We start from the raw sequence: 15,793 nt of genomic DNA, 5'->3' as shown, positions 1-15,793 counted from the left end.
TTCTCAGGTAGACATGAAGTAACACCCGCAATGAAGTTCTCAGGTAAATGTGAAGTAACACCCGAAATGAAGTTCTCAGGTAGATGTGAAGTAACACCCGCGATGACGTTCTCAGGTAGATGTGAAGTAACACCCGCGATGACGTTCTCAGGTAAATGTGAAGTAACACCCGCAATGAAGTTCTCAGGTAGATGTGAAGTAACACCCGCAATGAAGTTCTCAGGTAAATGTGAAGTAACACCCGCAATGAAGTTCTCAGGTAAATGTGAAGTTACACCCGCAATGAAGTTCTCAGGTAAATGTGAAGTAACACACGCAATGAAGTTCTCAGGTAGACGTGAAGTAACACCCGCAATGAAGTTCTCAGGTAAATGTGAAGTAACACCCGCAATGAAGTTCTCAGGTAGACGTGAAGTAACACCCGCAATGAAGTTCTCAGGTAAATGTGAAGTAACACACGCAATGAAGTTCTCAGGTAAATGTGAAGTAACACCCGCAATGAAGTTCTCAGGTAAATGTGAAGTAACACCCGCGATGACGTTCTCAGGTAGACGTGAAGTAACACCCGCAATGAAGTTCTCAGGTAAATGTGAAGTAACACACGCAATGAAGTTCTCAGGTAAATGTGAAGTAACACCCGCAATGAAGTTCTCAGGTAAATGTGAAGTAACACCCGCGATGAAGTTCTCAGGTAGACGTGAAGTAACACCCGCAATGAAGTTCTCAGGTAGACGTGAAGTAACACCCGCAATGAAGTTCTCAGGTAGATGTGAAGTAACACCCGCAATGAAGTTCTCAGGTAGACGTGAAGTAACACCCGAGATGAAGTTCTCAGGTAGATGTGAAGTAACACCCGCAATGAAGTTCTCAGGTAGACGTGAAGTAACACACGCAATGAAGTTCTCAGGTAGACGTGAAGTAACACCCGCAATGAAGTTCTCAGGTAGACGTGAAGTAACACCCGCAATGAAGTTCTCAGGTAGATGTGAAGTAACACCCGCAATGAAGTTCTCAGGTAGACGTGAAGTAACACACGCAATGAAGTTCTCAGGTAGACGTGAAGTAACACACGCAATGAAGTTCTCAGGTAGACGTGAAGTAACACCCACAATGAAGTTCTCATGTAGATGTGAAGTAACACCCGCAATGAAGTTCTCAGGTAGACGTGAAGTAACACACGCAATGAAGTTCTCAGGTAGACGTGAAGTAACACCCGCAATGAAGTTCTCAGGTAGATGTGAAGTAACACCTGCATTGAAGTTCTCAGGTAGACGTGAAGTAACACACGCAATGAAGTTCTCAGGTAGACGTGAAGTAACACCCGCAATGAAGTTCTCAGGTAGATGTGAAGTAACACCTGCATTGAAGTTCTCAGGTAGATGTGAAGTAACACCCGCAATGAAGTTCTCAGGTAGACGTGAAGTAACACACGCAATGAAGTTCTCAGGTAGACGTGAAGTAACACCCGCAATGAAGTTCTCAGGTAGATGTGAAGTAACACCCGCAATGAAGTTCTCAGGTAGACGTGAAGTAACACACGCAATGAAGTTCTCAGGTAGACGTGAAGTAACACCCGCAATGAAGTTCTCAGGTAGACGTGAAGTAACACCCGCAATGAAGTTCTCAGGTAGACATGAAGTAACACCCGCAATGAAGTTCTCAGGTAAATGTGAAGTAACACCCGCGATAGAGAGTAGACGTGAAGTAACACCCACGATGAAGTTCTCAGGTAGATGTGAAGTAACAGAAGTTCTCAGGTAGATGTGAAGTAACACCTGCGATGAAGTTCTCAGGTAGACGTGAAGTAACACCCGCAATGAAGTTCTCAGGTAAATGTGAAGTAACACCCGAAATGAAGTTCTCAGGTAGATGTGAAGTAACACCCGCGATGACGTTCTCAGGTAGATGTGAAGTAACACCCGCGATGACGTTCTCAGGTAAATGTGAAGTAACACCCGCAATGAAGTTCTCAGGTAGATGTGAAGTAACACCCGCAATGAAGTTCTCAGGTAAATGTGAAGTAACACCTGCGATGAAGTTCTCAGGTAGACGTGAAGTAACACCCGCAATGAAGTTCTCAGGTAAATGTGAAGTAACACACGCAATGAAGTTCTCAGGTAGACGTGAAGTAACACCCGCAATGAAGTTCTCAGGTAAATGTGAAGTAACACCCGCAATGAAGTTCTCAGGTAGACGTGAAGTAACACCCGCAATGAAGTTCTCAGGTAGATGTGAAGTAACACCCGCAATGAAGTTCTCAGGTAAATGTGAAGTAACACCCGCAATGAAGTTCTCAGGTAAATGTGAAGTAACACACGCAATGAAGTTCTCAGGTAGACGTGAAGTAACACCCGCAATGAAGTTCTCAGGTAAATGTGAAGTAACACCCGCAATGAAGTTCTCAGGTAGACGTGAAGTAACACCCGCAATGAAGTTCTCAGGTAAATGTGAAGTAACACACGCAATGAAGTTCTCAGGTAAATGTGAAGTAACACCCGCAATGAAGTTCTCAGGTAAATGTGAAGTAACACCCGCGATGACGTTCTCAGGTAGACGTGAAGTAACACCCGCAATGAAGTTCTCAGGTAGACGTGAAGTAACACCCGCAATAAAGTTCTCAGGTAGACATGAAGTAACACCCGCAATGAAGTTCTCAGGTAAATGTGAAGTAACACCCGCAATGAAGTTCTCAGGTAGACGTGAAGTAACACCCGCAATGAAGTTCTCAGGTAGACGTGAAGTAACACACGCAATGAAGTTCTCAGGTAGACGTGAAGTAACACCCGCAATGAAGTTCTCAGGTAGACGTGAAGTAACACACGCAATGAAGTTCTCAGGTAGATGTGAAGTAACACCCGCAATGAAGTTCTCAGGTAGACGTGAAGTAACACCCGCAATGAAGTTCTCAGGTAGACGTGAAGTAACACCCGCAATGAAGTTCTCAGGTAGACGTGAAGTAACACCCGCAATGAAGTTCTCAGGTAGATGTGAAGTAACACACGCAATAAAGTTCTCAGGTAGATGTGAAGTAACACCCGCAATGAAGTTCTCAGGTAGACGTGAAGTAACACACGCAATGAAGTTCTCAGGTAGACGTGAAGTAACACCCGCAATGAAGTTCTCAGGTAGACGTGAAGTAACACCCGCAATAAAGTTCTCAGGTAGACATGAAGTAACACCCGCGATGAAGTTCTCAGGTAAATGTGAAGTAACACCCGCAATGAAGTTCTCAGGTAGACGTGAAGTAACACCCGCAATGAAGTTCTCAGGTAGATGTGAAGTAACACCCGCAATGAAGTTCTCAGGTAAATGTGAAGTAACACCCGCAATGAAGTTCTCAGGTAAATGTGAAGTAACACACGCAATGAAGTTCTCAGGTAGACGTGAAGTAACACCCGCAATGAAGTTCTCAGGTAAATGTGAAGTAACACCCGCAATGAAGTTCTCAGGTAGACGTGAAGTAACACCCGCAATGAAGTTCTCAGGTAAATGTGAAGTAACACACGCAATGAAGTTCTCAGGTAAATGTGAAGTAACACCCGCAATGAAGTTCTCAGGTAAATGTGAAGTAACACCCGCGATGACGTTCTCAGGTAGACGTGAAGTAACACCCGCAATGAAGTTCTCAGGTAGACGTGAAGTAACACCCGCAATAAAGTTCTCAGGTAGACATGAAGTAACACCCGCAATGAAGTTCTCAGGTAAATGTGAAGTAACACCCGCAATGAAGTTCTCAGGTAGACGTGAAGTAACACCCGCAATGAAGTTCTCAGGTAGACGTGAAGTAACACACGCAATGAAGTTCTCAGGTAGACGTGAAGTAACACCCGCAATGAAGTTCTCAGGTAGACGTGAAGTAACACACGCAATGAAGTTCTCAGGTAGATGTGAAGTAACACCCGCAATGAAGTTCTCAGGTAGACGTGAAGTAACACCCGCAATGAAGTTCTCAGGTAGACGTGAAGTAACACCCGCAATGAAGTTCTCAGGTAGACGTGAAGTAACACCCGCAATGAAGTTCTCAGGTAGATGTGAAGTAACACACGCAATAAAGTTCTCAGGTAGATGTGAAGTAACACCCGCAATGAAGTTCTCAGGTAGACGTGAAGTAACACACGCAATGAAGTTCTCAGGTAGACGTGAAGTAACACCCGCAATGAAGTTCTCAGGTAGACGTGAAGTAACACCCGCAATAAAGTTCTCAGGTAGACATGAAGTAACACCCGCGATGAAGTTCTCAGGTAAATGTGAAGTAACACCCGCAATGAAGTTCTCAGGTAGATGTGAAGTAACACAAGCAATGAAGTTCTCAGGTAGACGTGAAGTAACACCCGCGATGAAGTTCTCAGGTAGACGTGAAGTAACACACGCAATGAAGTTCTCAGGTAGACGTGAAGTAACACCCGCAATGAAGTTCTCAGGTAAATGTGAAGTAACACCCGCAATGAAGTTCTCAGGTAAATGTGAAATAACACACGCGATGAAGTTCTCAGGTAGACGTGAAGTAACACCCGCAATGAAGTTCTCAGGTAGACGTGAAGTAACACCCGCGATGAAGTTCTCAGGTAGACGTGAAGTAACACACGCAATGAAGTTCTCAGGTAGACGTGAAGTAACACCCGCAATGAAGTTCTCAGGTAGACGTGAAGTAACACCCGCAATGAAGTTCTCAGGTAGACATGAAGTAACACCCGCAATGAAGTTCTCAGGTAGACGTGAAGTAACACACGCAATGAAGTTCTCAGGTAGACGTGAAGTAACACCCGCAATGAAGTTCTCAGGTAGATGTGAAGTAACACCCGCAATGAAGTTCTCAGGTAGACGTGAAGTAACACCCGCAATGAAGTTCTCAGGTAGATGTGAAGTAACACCCGCAATGAAGTTCTCAGGTAGATGTGAAGTAACACCCGAGATGAAAGAAATGTTCTTAAGAAAAAAACTCTTTTATTTCATTCAACAGTGATGCGAAATTTTTTAGTTAAAACTGCCTGTCGATAACCAGCAAACCTTGGTATGCAACAGTAAACCTTGGTATGCAACAGTAAACCTTGGTATGCAACAGTAAACCTTGGTATGCAACGGAAGCATACTCATTTTCAACATCCATTTCAATTCTAAATAGACGATGATAAAGAGCTACAAAATGTAGATGAAAATCTAAATCACCAATTCCATTAATTTCTCAGGAAATGTTTCAAATAGCGACATAGCCAGAATTTCATTAGAAGCACTCGATTATAGCATTTGTGCTTATCTATTGAGTTGTACTCTATCTACGGCATTTTACGTCTGCAACTTCTTGTGTGACTAAAGAGGCCAATTCTTGATACTCAGCTGCGATAACAGTTTTGGGCATATGTAATCACCAGGCGCTGTTGCATTTTCACCCTTCTTTCTACTTCTGTTGATTTTGATATCTGCAATCCGAGACCCTTCCTTTATGCTCTCTCTCCATGTGGATCTATCCAGTGCCACTTTTCCCCAGCTGTTAGTGTCGATGTTGAAAAGCTTCATGTCACGTTTGCATACATCAATATACCGTAAAAGTAAACGACCGGCGGCTCTCCTGTCTACTGTTAGATCGCCCTACAGAATGTCTTGTACAAGTCAACCTACTGGCATTCTACGGACGTGGCCAACACCCTGCTCTTCGTAGCACTTCCTCATTGGTTATTTTATCTTGCCACCTTATTTTAAAGCTCCGATTCATCTTTTTTCCTGCCATGAGTAGGTTGGCTATGTTTCACTTCCGTATAGCAAAGTGCTCATCACACAGGTTCGGTAGACAGCAAGGTTTTGTAGCCCACTTTCAATACATCTAGACGTTTAGATTATGTCTATGTTTAAATCAATACATCTAGATAATGATATTATGAGTACAATACATATAATATAACAAGGTGTTTATAGAATGCTATGTAATGACTTTATAACTTCTACAATGATCTAGTCAAGATCCTTATGTTACTGTTCCCTACTGTTCCCTACTGTTCCCTGCTGTTCTCTACTTACTTGTTTCAGTTTGTGTTCCAGACTTCAGAGTGGGAACTGCGAAGTTGAAAGAAAACATAAAAAATAAACCTACAAGTTTCTTAGCCAACACATTGTTGTACTTGATATCTAGAGCTCACTCAAGCGTCTTAGGAAGACTTACAAATCTATGGTAGAGAATTTCTAATACATTAAAATAAGACATTCCAATTTTAGCATACACATCAATCCAAGTCTAGAACTATGGACCAAAAATAAATAAAATTTGGCCCTTGTTGATTTTAATCTATTTGTAATTCGACGCTTGTCTATATATTTAATGAACGTTATAGATATTTTAATTCCTCCTAATCCTCCTAACAATCTTTAGTGACGCGGTCGCAGCCAAACTAGTGCAGCCTAAATAGTCATTTGGTTAACAATAGTTTTAACTTGCCGAAGTATTAACTTGAACTCTAGTTGAAAACAAACATGTACAAGAACAGGGAACAAAAACTGTTTTCCCAAATAGCTGGCAAGTCTAAGGCACAGACGGAGGGCCACAAGACTGCATGAAGATCTTGGAATTCAATTGTTCAAACAATAAGCTAAAGACTTGACATTACGACATGAAGTATTAGAGTAATAACTTAAGGGGAGGTATCCCTGAAAATCTTATTTTTGTTATTTCTAAAGCTAGGCCTTTGAAATTTGTTATGGTAACATATAATGATATTCTAAAATAAATAATGCTAAAAAAATTTTTTTTTTGAATGATGGTTGCCATGGTAACGGCGGCCATATTGTTTATTGTATACAAATTAAAACTCTGAATTTTGTAAAAACTGTTGATCAGAAATACATGAAATTGAATTAAAAGATAAGAAAAAAGGATCCTCTAAATTGGTACAACGTCAGAATTAAAGATTGAAGTAAATTTAATTTTTAAAAAATTTTTGAATTTTTAGTATTTTTTAGACCTAAAAAAACAGGATAAATATTAATTAAAAATACTTTTTAAAAAAAAAGTAAATAAAATATTGAAAAAAAAACTTTGTACGAGTAAAGTTAATGATGTCCTTAAGAAGTGTTTCAAATATCATCAAAATCTATCAAGTAGTTTAGGAGAAATTCCTAGTAAAGCACAATGACATGTGCAAAAACTAACATTTTGAGAAAAATGAGTTTAAAGTATAAATTTTATTAAGATTTTGTCTCATAGCCCTTACAAAAACATTTAAAAAACATGTTTTAGACACAGATTTAAGCAATAAAAATGATTGTAATGTAAAGAAAAATGATTGATCTACTTAATTATGTTATTAGTTAAAAATCGATATCCTAGACCTAAAACTCAATTTTCTCTAGGGATACCTCCCCTTAAACTATATTAGAATATTAACATGTAAACAAAAAAGTTGATGTCAAGACAAAACATTAGGGTTTACTGAAATATTTTTTGTACAAATCAAACAAGAGCATAAAATTAAAATGCTATTTAGCTTTAGTTGGGCCAATATTAGACTATGCCTCGTCTGTTTGGGAACCCCTCAACTCCGGCACACGCACAGAAGCTAGAACAGATACAAAATAGATCAAAGATATAACAGTGAGATTTAGAAGCAACGAATATTCCAATTGGATGAAAGTAACGCCATGAGTAACTTTTCAAAATGGAGACGTGCTTCAGGACAGAATAATACAAAAATAAAGTAGCTATAATAATACATAAAACACTAAACCATAATTTAGAAATAGAAAAACAAAACCTAATGAAATACTCAGAAAGACACAAAGACAGAGCAATATTTGTATTCCATACGCTAGAAAAAATTCGTATAAGTGCTCCTTATTCCATAGTGTCAGAGAATCGGTATGGGTTGCCTGAATCTGCCAGGAAAGCCAACGACTTAGCAGAGTTAAAGGCATTGATTAACATGCGTAGGATGTAATTATCTTCTTTTTGGAAGTAACTTCTGTAATACAGAAGATAAGAAAAATAAGATTCAGTATTTAAATATTAACTTGTAAGTTGTTCTGTTTATCGGTGGATTGTACGCCTAGAGCGGTCATTCATTCACACGAACATCCAGGCATCTTCTCATTCATTCACACGAACATCCAGGCATCTTCTCATTCATTCACACGAACATCCAGGCATCTTCTCATTCATTCACACGAACATCCAGGCATCTTCTCATTCATTCACACAAACATCCAGGCATCTTCTCATTCATTCACACGAACATCCAGGCATCTTCTCATTCATTCACACGAACATCCAGGCATCTTCTCATTCATTCACACGAACATCCAGGCATCTTCTCATTCATTCACACGAACATCCAGGCATCTTCTCATTCATTCACACAAACATCCAGGCATCTTCTCATTCATTCACACGAACATCCAGGCATCTTCTCATTCAAATATAAACCAGTGAACAAACAATACATGACAGTCTTAGGCTGACAAAACTGTGCTCCGATGGAACAGTTCGATACGCTTCTAATGCCTTTCACCTCACTTAAGTCAACCTCACTTTGTCTTACAACTAAATATACGTTCAAAGCTCTCTACATAAAGACTTACTGATTTCTGTCTGTGTTTTACTATTGAATGTTCCCTGGTCTGAGAATACAAAATGAATAAATATGTTTTTAGTGTATTATATTTCACAAACCACATACATAAGGGATATAAAAATATTTATTTAACAACGTGGTTTAACATTTCTAGTTTTTGTTACAATTATTACATTACTTACGAGTGCCGACTTCTGTACTAGTAACTTTATCTTTATTGAAAAAAAAGTTTTAAAAAATTATTGCATCTTATAAAATTGCTGGTCAAAAGTTTCAAACATAGGAATTGCACAATATATTCACTTTTCAACTAACTTTTAAAAAATTAAATGATCTCATTCTAAAAGTATAAGTACATTCTCTTGAAAACTAGCGTTACATACATTTATAACATTTGAAATAATATTAACAGCTGGAAAGTATTTTGTTACATTTTTAACAAGTTTTGACCCACAAGAACTGAACAGTTACTGTTGTTTTGTTGTTTCAATTGAACTTACAGACAGGAGTTTGGGTTTCGTTGTCTTGGTGATAACCTGGGGAAAGGTGACAACATTTGTCTAGTTTAGCATTTGGTCTAGAGAAAAGGAAATAACTGAATAATAACACGCCTTGAAACGTTAAGGTAATATTCTCAACAAATTGTAATTCCCCTTGAATATTTGCTGCTACGACAGAAGATCTATAAAAATGGCAAAAATTCAAGACTATTCCGAATCTTGACATATTTCACATAAAAAGTTTTTGTCATAAAAGAAAGAAACTCCCAATGGCGGATTTCTAAATTTTCAGTCGAAAACTTCTTGCAATAAAACTATTACATGGAATTGAGGATCTCTTGAAATTGTCTGTGTTTAATCCCCCGGGAACTAGAGCTATTTACAAGCATCACTATTACTATTACGACTGTTTTATATGTAAGACTGTGACATAAGCATCACTTATGTAAATGCATGCAAGCTCTGTCATAATATTGTTTTAATTAGGCCTCTATTAAATACTATGAATAGTGCAGAGTCACATAGCAATCTTTCGGAACCTAAAGTTACTTAATTATTTAGGCTTTGATTGTATTCTGATTCTTCAATCTAAATCTCAATGTTCAAGTTTTTTCGAGATTAGCTGACAGCTTCGAAATCCTTCGAAAAACTTGACAAACTTTTTATATAACAAATGTCTCAATGAAAACGTTTTTAAGCAACGCTACAATAGAACTTTAGTTTTGTGAGAACTATCACCTACAATAGAACTTTAGTTTTGTGAGAACTATCACCTACAATAGAACTTTAGTTTTGTGAACTATCCCCTACAATAGAACTTTAGTTTTGTGAGAACTATCACCTACAATAGAACTTTAGTTTTGTGAGAACTATCACCTACAATAGAACTTTAGTTTTGTGAGAACTATCACCTAAAATAGAACTTTAGTTTTGTGAGAACTATCACCTACAATAGAACTTTAGTTTTGTGAGAACTATCACCTACAATAGAACTTTAGTTTTGTGAGAACTATCACCTACAATAGAACTTTAGTTTTGTGAGAACTATCATCTACAATAGAATTTTTGTTTTTTTAGAACTATCATCTACAATAGAACTTTAGTTTTGTGAGAACTATCACCTACAATAGAACTTTTGTTTTGTGAGAACTATCACCTACAATAGAACTTTAGTTTTGTGAGAACTATCACCTACAATAGAATTTTAGTTTTGTGAGAACTATCACCTACAATAGAACTTTAGTTTTGTGAGAACTATCATCTACAATAGAATTTTTGTTTTTTTAGAACTATCACCTACAATAGAACTTCAGTTTTGTAAGAACTATCACCTACAATAGAACTTTAGTTTTGTGAGAACTATCAACTACAATAAAACTTTAGTTTTGTGAGAACTATCATTTACAATAGAATTTTTGTTTTTTTAGAACTATCATCTACAATAGAACTTTAGTTTTGTGAGAACTATCACCTACAATAGAACTTTTGTTTTGTGAGAACTATCACCTACAATAGAACTTTAGTTTTGTGAGAACTATCATCTACAATAGAATTTTTGTTTTTTTAGAACTATCATCTACAATAGAACTTTAGTTTTGTGAGAACTATCACCTACAATAGAACTTTTGTTTTGTGAGAACTATCACCTACAATAGAACTTTAGTTTTGTGAGAACTATCACCTACAATAGAATTTTAGTTTTGTGAGAACTATCACCTACAATAGAACTTTAGTTTTGTGAGAACTATCATCTACAATAGAATTTTTGTTTTTTTAGAACTATCACCTACAATAGAACTTCAGTTTTGTGAGAACTATCACCTACAATAGAACTTTAGTTTTGTGAGAACTATCACCTACAATAGAACTTTAGTTTTGTGAGAACTATCATCTACAATAGAATTTTTGTTTTTTTAGAACTATCACCTACAATAGAACTTCAGTTTTGTGAGAACTATCACCTACAATAGAACTTTAGTTTTGTGAGAACTATCACCTACAATAGAACTTTAGTTTTGTGAGAACTATCATCTACAATAGAATTTTTGTTTTTTTAGAACTATCACCTACAATAGAACTTCAGTTTTGTGAGAACTATCACCTACAATAGAACTTTAGTTTTGTGAGAACTATCACCTACAATAGAACTTTAGTTTTGTGAGAACTATCATCTACAATAGAATTTTTGTTTTTTTTAGAACTATCACCTACAATAGAACTTCAGTTTTGTGAGAACTATCACCTACAATAGAACTTTAGTTTTGTGAGAACTATCATCTACAATAGAATTTTAGTTTTGTGAGAACTATCACCTACAATAGAACTTTAGTTTTGTGAGAACTATCATCTACAATAGAATTTTTGTTTTTTTAGAACTATCATCTACAATAGAACTTTTGTTTTGTGAGAATTATCACCTACAATAGAACTTTAGTTTTGTGAGAACTATCATCTACAATAGAATTTTTGTTTTTTTAGAACTATCATCTACAATAGAACTTTTTTGTGAGAACTATCACCTACAATAGAACTTTAGTTTTGTGAGAACTATCATCTACAATAGAACTTTTGTTTTTTGAGAACTATCATCTACAATAGAACTTTTGTTTTGTGAGAACTATCACCTACAATAGAACTTTAGTTTTGTGAGAACTATCATCTACAATAGAATTTTTGTTTTTTTAGAACTATCATCTACAATAGAACTTTTGTTTTGTGAGAACTATCACCTACAATAGAACTTTAGTTTTGTGAGAACTATCATCTACAATAGAATTTGTGTTTTTTTAGAACTATCATCTACAATAGAATTTTTTTTTTTTTTTAGAACTATCATCTACAATAGAACTTTTGTTTTGTGAGAACTATCATCTGCAATAGAGTTTTTGTTTTGTGAGAACTATCATCTACAATAGAACTTTTGTTTTGTGAGAACTATCATCTAAAATAGAGTTTTTATTTTATGAGAACTATTATCTAAAATAGAGTTTTTGTTTTGTGAGAACTATCATCTACAATAGAACTTTTGTTTTCTGAGAACTATCATCGTTTTGGAAAAAAAAATTCTGGCCTAATAATTCTTTAGGCTTTTTGTTTTCTTTAGAAAAAAAAACATGACTTTCTGAATCAACTCGATGTTTTATATTTGACATTTTAGAATTGCACAACAGACACCAGACACCAGATGAACATTCACTTTGCTGCTTGCACGAACTTAAAATCAACACACGCATCAAGTCTTGACACATACAAATGCAAACTAATGTCACAAGCTTGAAGTTTTACATTATGAAGGAAATTTTTATTGTTAATCTTTTCTTACAAAACATGTGGCAGCCCGGATTGAATATTTCAGAAGGCTGAACTTGGCCCGCGAGCCGTAGTTCGCCCATCACTGGAGTAGACCAAATATAGTATATTAAGTACATGAAGCTCAGGTCTAGTTTATGCCAGACGCTGGGGGGGGGGTATCTTTCGCGTGAAATATCAAACCAACTGGTTGGAACTTATGAATAGTTCAAGAAAAGAAATAGATATTAAACCTACCAATTACACATTTAGTCACTGCGAAATAGACTGACCAGAATGACCACGATTTATAAATGAAGACATCAATGTACATAGACATTATTAAACAAATTAAAACTCTAACTTACTAGTTTGAGTTTCTGTTGTGGAAAAATAAATATCATCTGAAACAAAAAAGAAACATTGTTTTTTAACACCAAAGTTCAAAGTGATATATTTTTGAACATTTTTCTATTGCTATACTAGCAGACATTTCTTATATAATAAAGTAGACATTTTTTATATAATAAAGTAGACATTTCTTATACAATAAAGTAGACATTTCTTATATAATAAAGCAGACATTTCTTATATAATAAAGCAGACATTTCTTATATAATAAAGCAGACATTTCTTATATAATAAAGCAGACATTTCTTATATAATAAAGCAGACATTTCTTATATCATAAAGTAGTATTTTCTTATACAATAAAGTAGACATTTCTTATATAATAAAGTAGACATTTCTTATATAATAAAGCAGACATTTCTTATATAATAAAGCAGACATTTCTTATATAATAAAGTAGACATTTCTTATATAATAAAGCAGACATTTCTTATATAATAAAGCGGACATCTGTTAATCCAACTGCCTTCTTCCATTCCATGCTTACTATTTAATTTAAATTCTTATGATTTATATTTGTGTTAGATTGCTGGTATATGTGTTTATGTGTTGAATTAGATTACTGGTATATGTGTTTATGTGCTAAATTAGATTGCTGGTATATGTGTTTATGTGTTGAATTAGATTGCTGGTATATGTGTTTATGTGCTAAATTAGATTGCTGGTATATGTGTTTATTTGTTGAATTAGATTGCTCGTATATGTGTTTATTTGACATGCAACACTCTAAAACCTATCAATAAATGGCTTGCATTACTCCCCCCCCCCACCTCAACACTGTTCTAGCCCTCAAATTGTATGTTCTTTTTTTCCTTAATCGTACAAACGAAATGCCCGCTATTACAGAGTATGTACAAACACTTCTTAGGCCCATTGTTGTGGACGGTCGTTGACTTGTAGCACCAAACTACTGTATATAGTATATTTTAACTTGTCAAACATAAAATAACTTGAATAAGTTCTTTAGTGAACAAGACTAAATAGAGCTTTTATTACAATAGAAACACATGTTTACTTCAGATGAGGTACATAAATGTAGTAGACTTAAGTCATAATATAGAATGGTATTTTAAATAACATCGAATAAACTACAAAAACACGTCTTTTCAGTCTAGCGTTCTGGAGTGGTCTGTCCTACCTCAGACCGCTGACGTCATTGCCGTGTATCTTGCATCATTGACAACCAATCGCTAACCTTGTCCCACCCCTCACCATAAAAATAGACACACACTGAATTACACCTACGGAGTTCAGACGATACACACACATATACACCGACTACTTCAAAGTAGTGTAGCACGGGTATCAGCAATAGCTAGACGCTAATAGAATCAGGACAGACTAACTAATGTTGCACGGGTATCAGCAATAGCTAGGCGCTAATAGAATCAGGACAGACTAACTAATGTTGCACGGGTATCAGCAATAGCTAGACGCTAATAGAATCAGGACAGACTAACTAATGTTGCACGGGTATCAGCAATAGCTAGGCGCTAATAGAATCAGGGCAGACTAACTAATGTTGCACGGGTATCAGCAATAGCTAGACGCTAATAGAATCAGGACAGACTAATGTTGCACGGGTATCAGCAATAGCTAGGCGCTAATAGAATCAGGGCAGACTAACTAATGTTGCACGGGTATCAGCAATAGCTAGGCGCTTATAGAATCAGGACAGCAGGTTCATTAGACTATACAATGTAGCACAAGTATCAGCAATAGCTAGGCGCTTATAGAATCAGGACAGCAGGTTCATTAGACTATACAATGTAGCACAAGTATCAGCAATAGCTAGGCGCTTATAGAATCAGGACAGCCAGTTCATTAGACTATACAATGTAGCACGGGTATCAGCAATAGCTAGGCGCTTATAGAATCAGGACAGCCGGTTCATTAGACTATACAATGTAGCACAAGTATCAGCAATAGCTAGGCGCTTATAGAATCAGGACAGCCGGTTCATTAGACTATACAATGTAGCACGGGTATCAGCAATAGCTAGGCGCTTATAGAATCAGGACAGCCGGTTCATTAGACTATACAATGTAGCACGAGTATCAGCAATAGCTAGGCGCTTATAGAATCAGGACAGCCGGTTCATTAGACTATACAATGGCCAACTGATGGGCCTAAGAAGTGTCTGTGCATACTCTAAAATAGGGGGTTGCGGGCCATTCGTTTGTAGAAAAAACAACAACAACAACAAAAATGACATAGAAATTAAGGGCTAGAAATTATGTTTGGAATGGGGCGGGCGTTGTAGTGAGGGCCGTTTAATTGAGAGTTGTAAGAGTGTTTTGGACAAAGTAAGAAATCTGGAACTTAATAGTTAATGTTTGAGGCTGACAAGATCTTTCTGAACAAAATGTAGTAATATATATAAACCGTTTTAGTTTAAATTCACTTCTTATGTTTATAAAACTCAGGATTAAAATGGTCTGTTAACTGTTAAATAATTAAGTAAGGTGTTTAGATATTTCGATCTATTAATTTCACTATATAAAACTAAACTCATGACTCTCATCATAAAACGTAAACTTATTGAGGTGGTCATTGGAACATTTGCTCCTTGAAGACAGAAACCTACCCGTCTGCAAGGAATTGTTTTTTACATTCAATTCTGGAAAAAAAAAGAAAAAAAGGTTGCATAAAAATCAAGTTTCTGTTTAAAATTCCACTCCTTCTATGCTGAAATGAAAAGAAGTAAGCTAAATTAAGTTTTAAGGTGATTTTCTTTTGACAAATTAAACGGTCGAAACAGAGTTTCCACAGTGTGTCCAATCAACTAGTCCTTTGGTTTCGAAAATATACAATTGTCAAAAAAAAATCTGTTCTGTGGTCATTTGTATTCTCACCTGTTTGTGTCTCTGCTGTACATTGTTTTCTGTCTGAAATGAAGATTAGTGAAATAAATCAACAAGAGGGTAGATATGTATAAGCACTCTTTATGCTATACTGGCAAAAGGGAAATAGATAACTTAAATCAGTGCTTTTGTTGTAAAAAAAATAGGGGCCTGTACTCAGTAGTTGATTGCCTAA

General features: G+C 36.3%; 1 protein-coding gene across 9 annotated transcripts in view; it reads right to left on the bottom strand.

The window, feature by feature from the left end:
- LOC106060415 (transient receptor potential cation channel subfamily M member 2-like) overlaps positions 1–15,793 on the bottom strand; it is a 127,990-nt gene that overhangs the window by 23,875 nt on the left and 88,322 nt on the right. For all 9 annotated transcript variants that reach the window (XM_056003956.1, XM_056003962.1, XM_056003961.1 and 6 more), the window contains 7 exons: positions 15,610–15,642; positions 15,342–15,374; positions 12,712–12,747; positions 9,056–9,091; positions 8,738–8,767; positions 8,563–8,601; positions 6,013–6,048 (listed from right to left, as the gene is read on the bottom strand). In XM_056003956.1, coding sequence (XP_055859931.1) covers positions 6,013–6,048; positions 8,563–8,601; positions 8,738–8,767; positions 9,056–9,091; positions 12,712–12,747; positions 15,342–15,374; positions 15,610–15,642 — 243 coding nt within the window. The remainder of the gene's footprint in view (positions 1–6,012; positions 6,049–8,562; positions 8,602–8,737; positions 8,768–9,055; positions 9,092–12,711; positions 12,748–15,341; positions 15,375–15,609; positions 15,643–15,793) is intronic.

Source organism: Biomphalaria glabrata, chromosome 11, assembly GCF_947242115.1.
Source record: "Biomphalaria glabrata chromosome 11, xgBioGlab47.1, whole genome shotgun sequence".
Lineage (NCBI taxonomy): Eukaryota > Metazoa > Mollusca > Gastropoda > Planorbidae > Biomphalaria > Biomphalaria glabrata.
The sequence above is the reverse complement of the archived record's forward strand: the minus strand, read 5'-3'. Positions and strand labels throughout refer to the sequence as shown.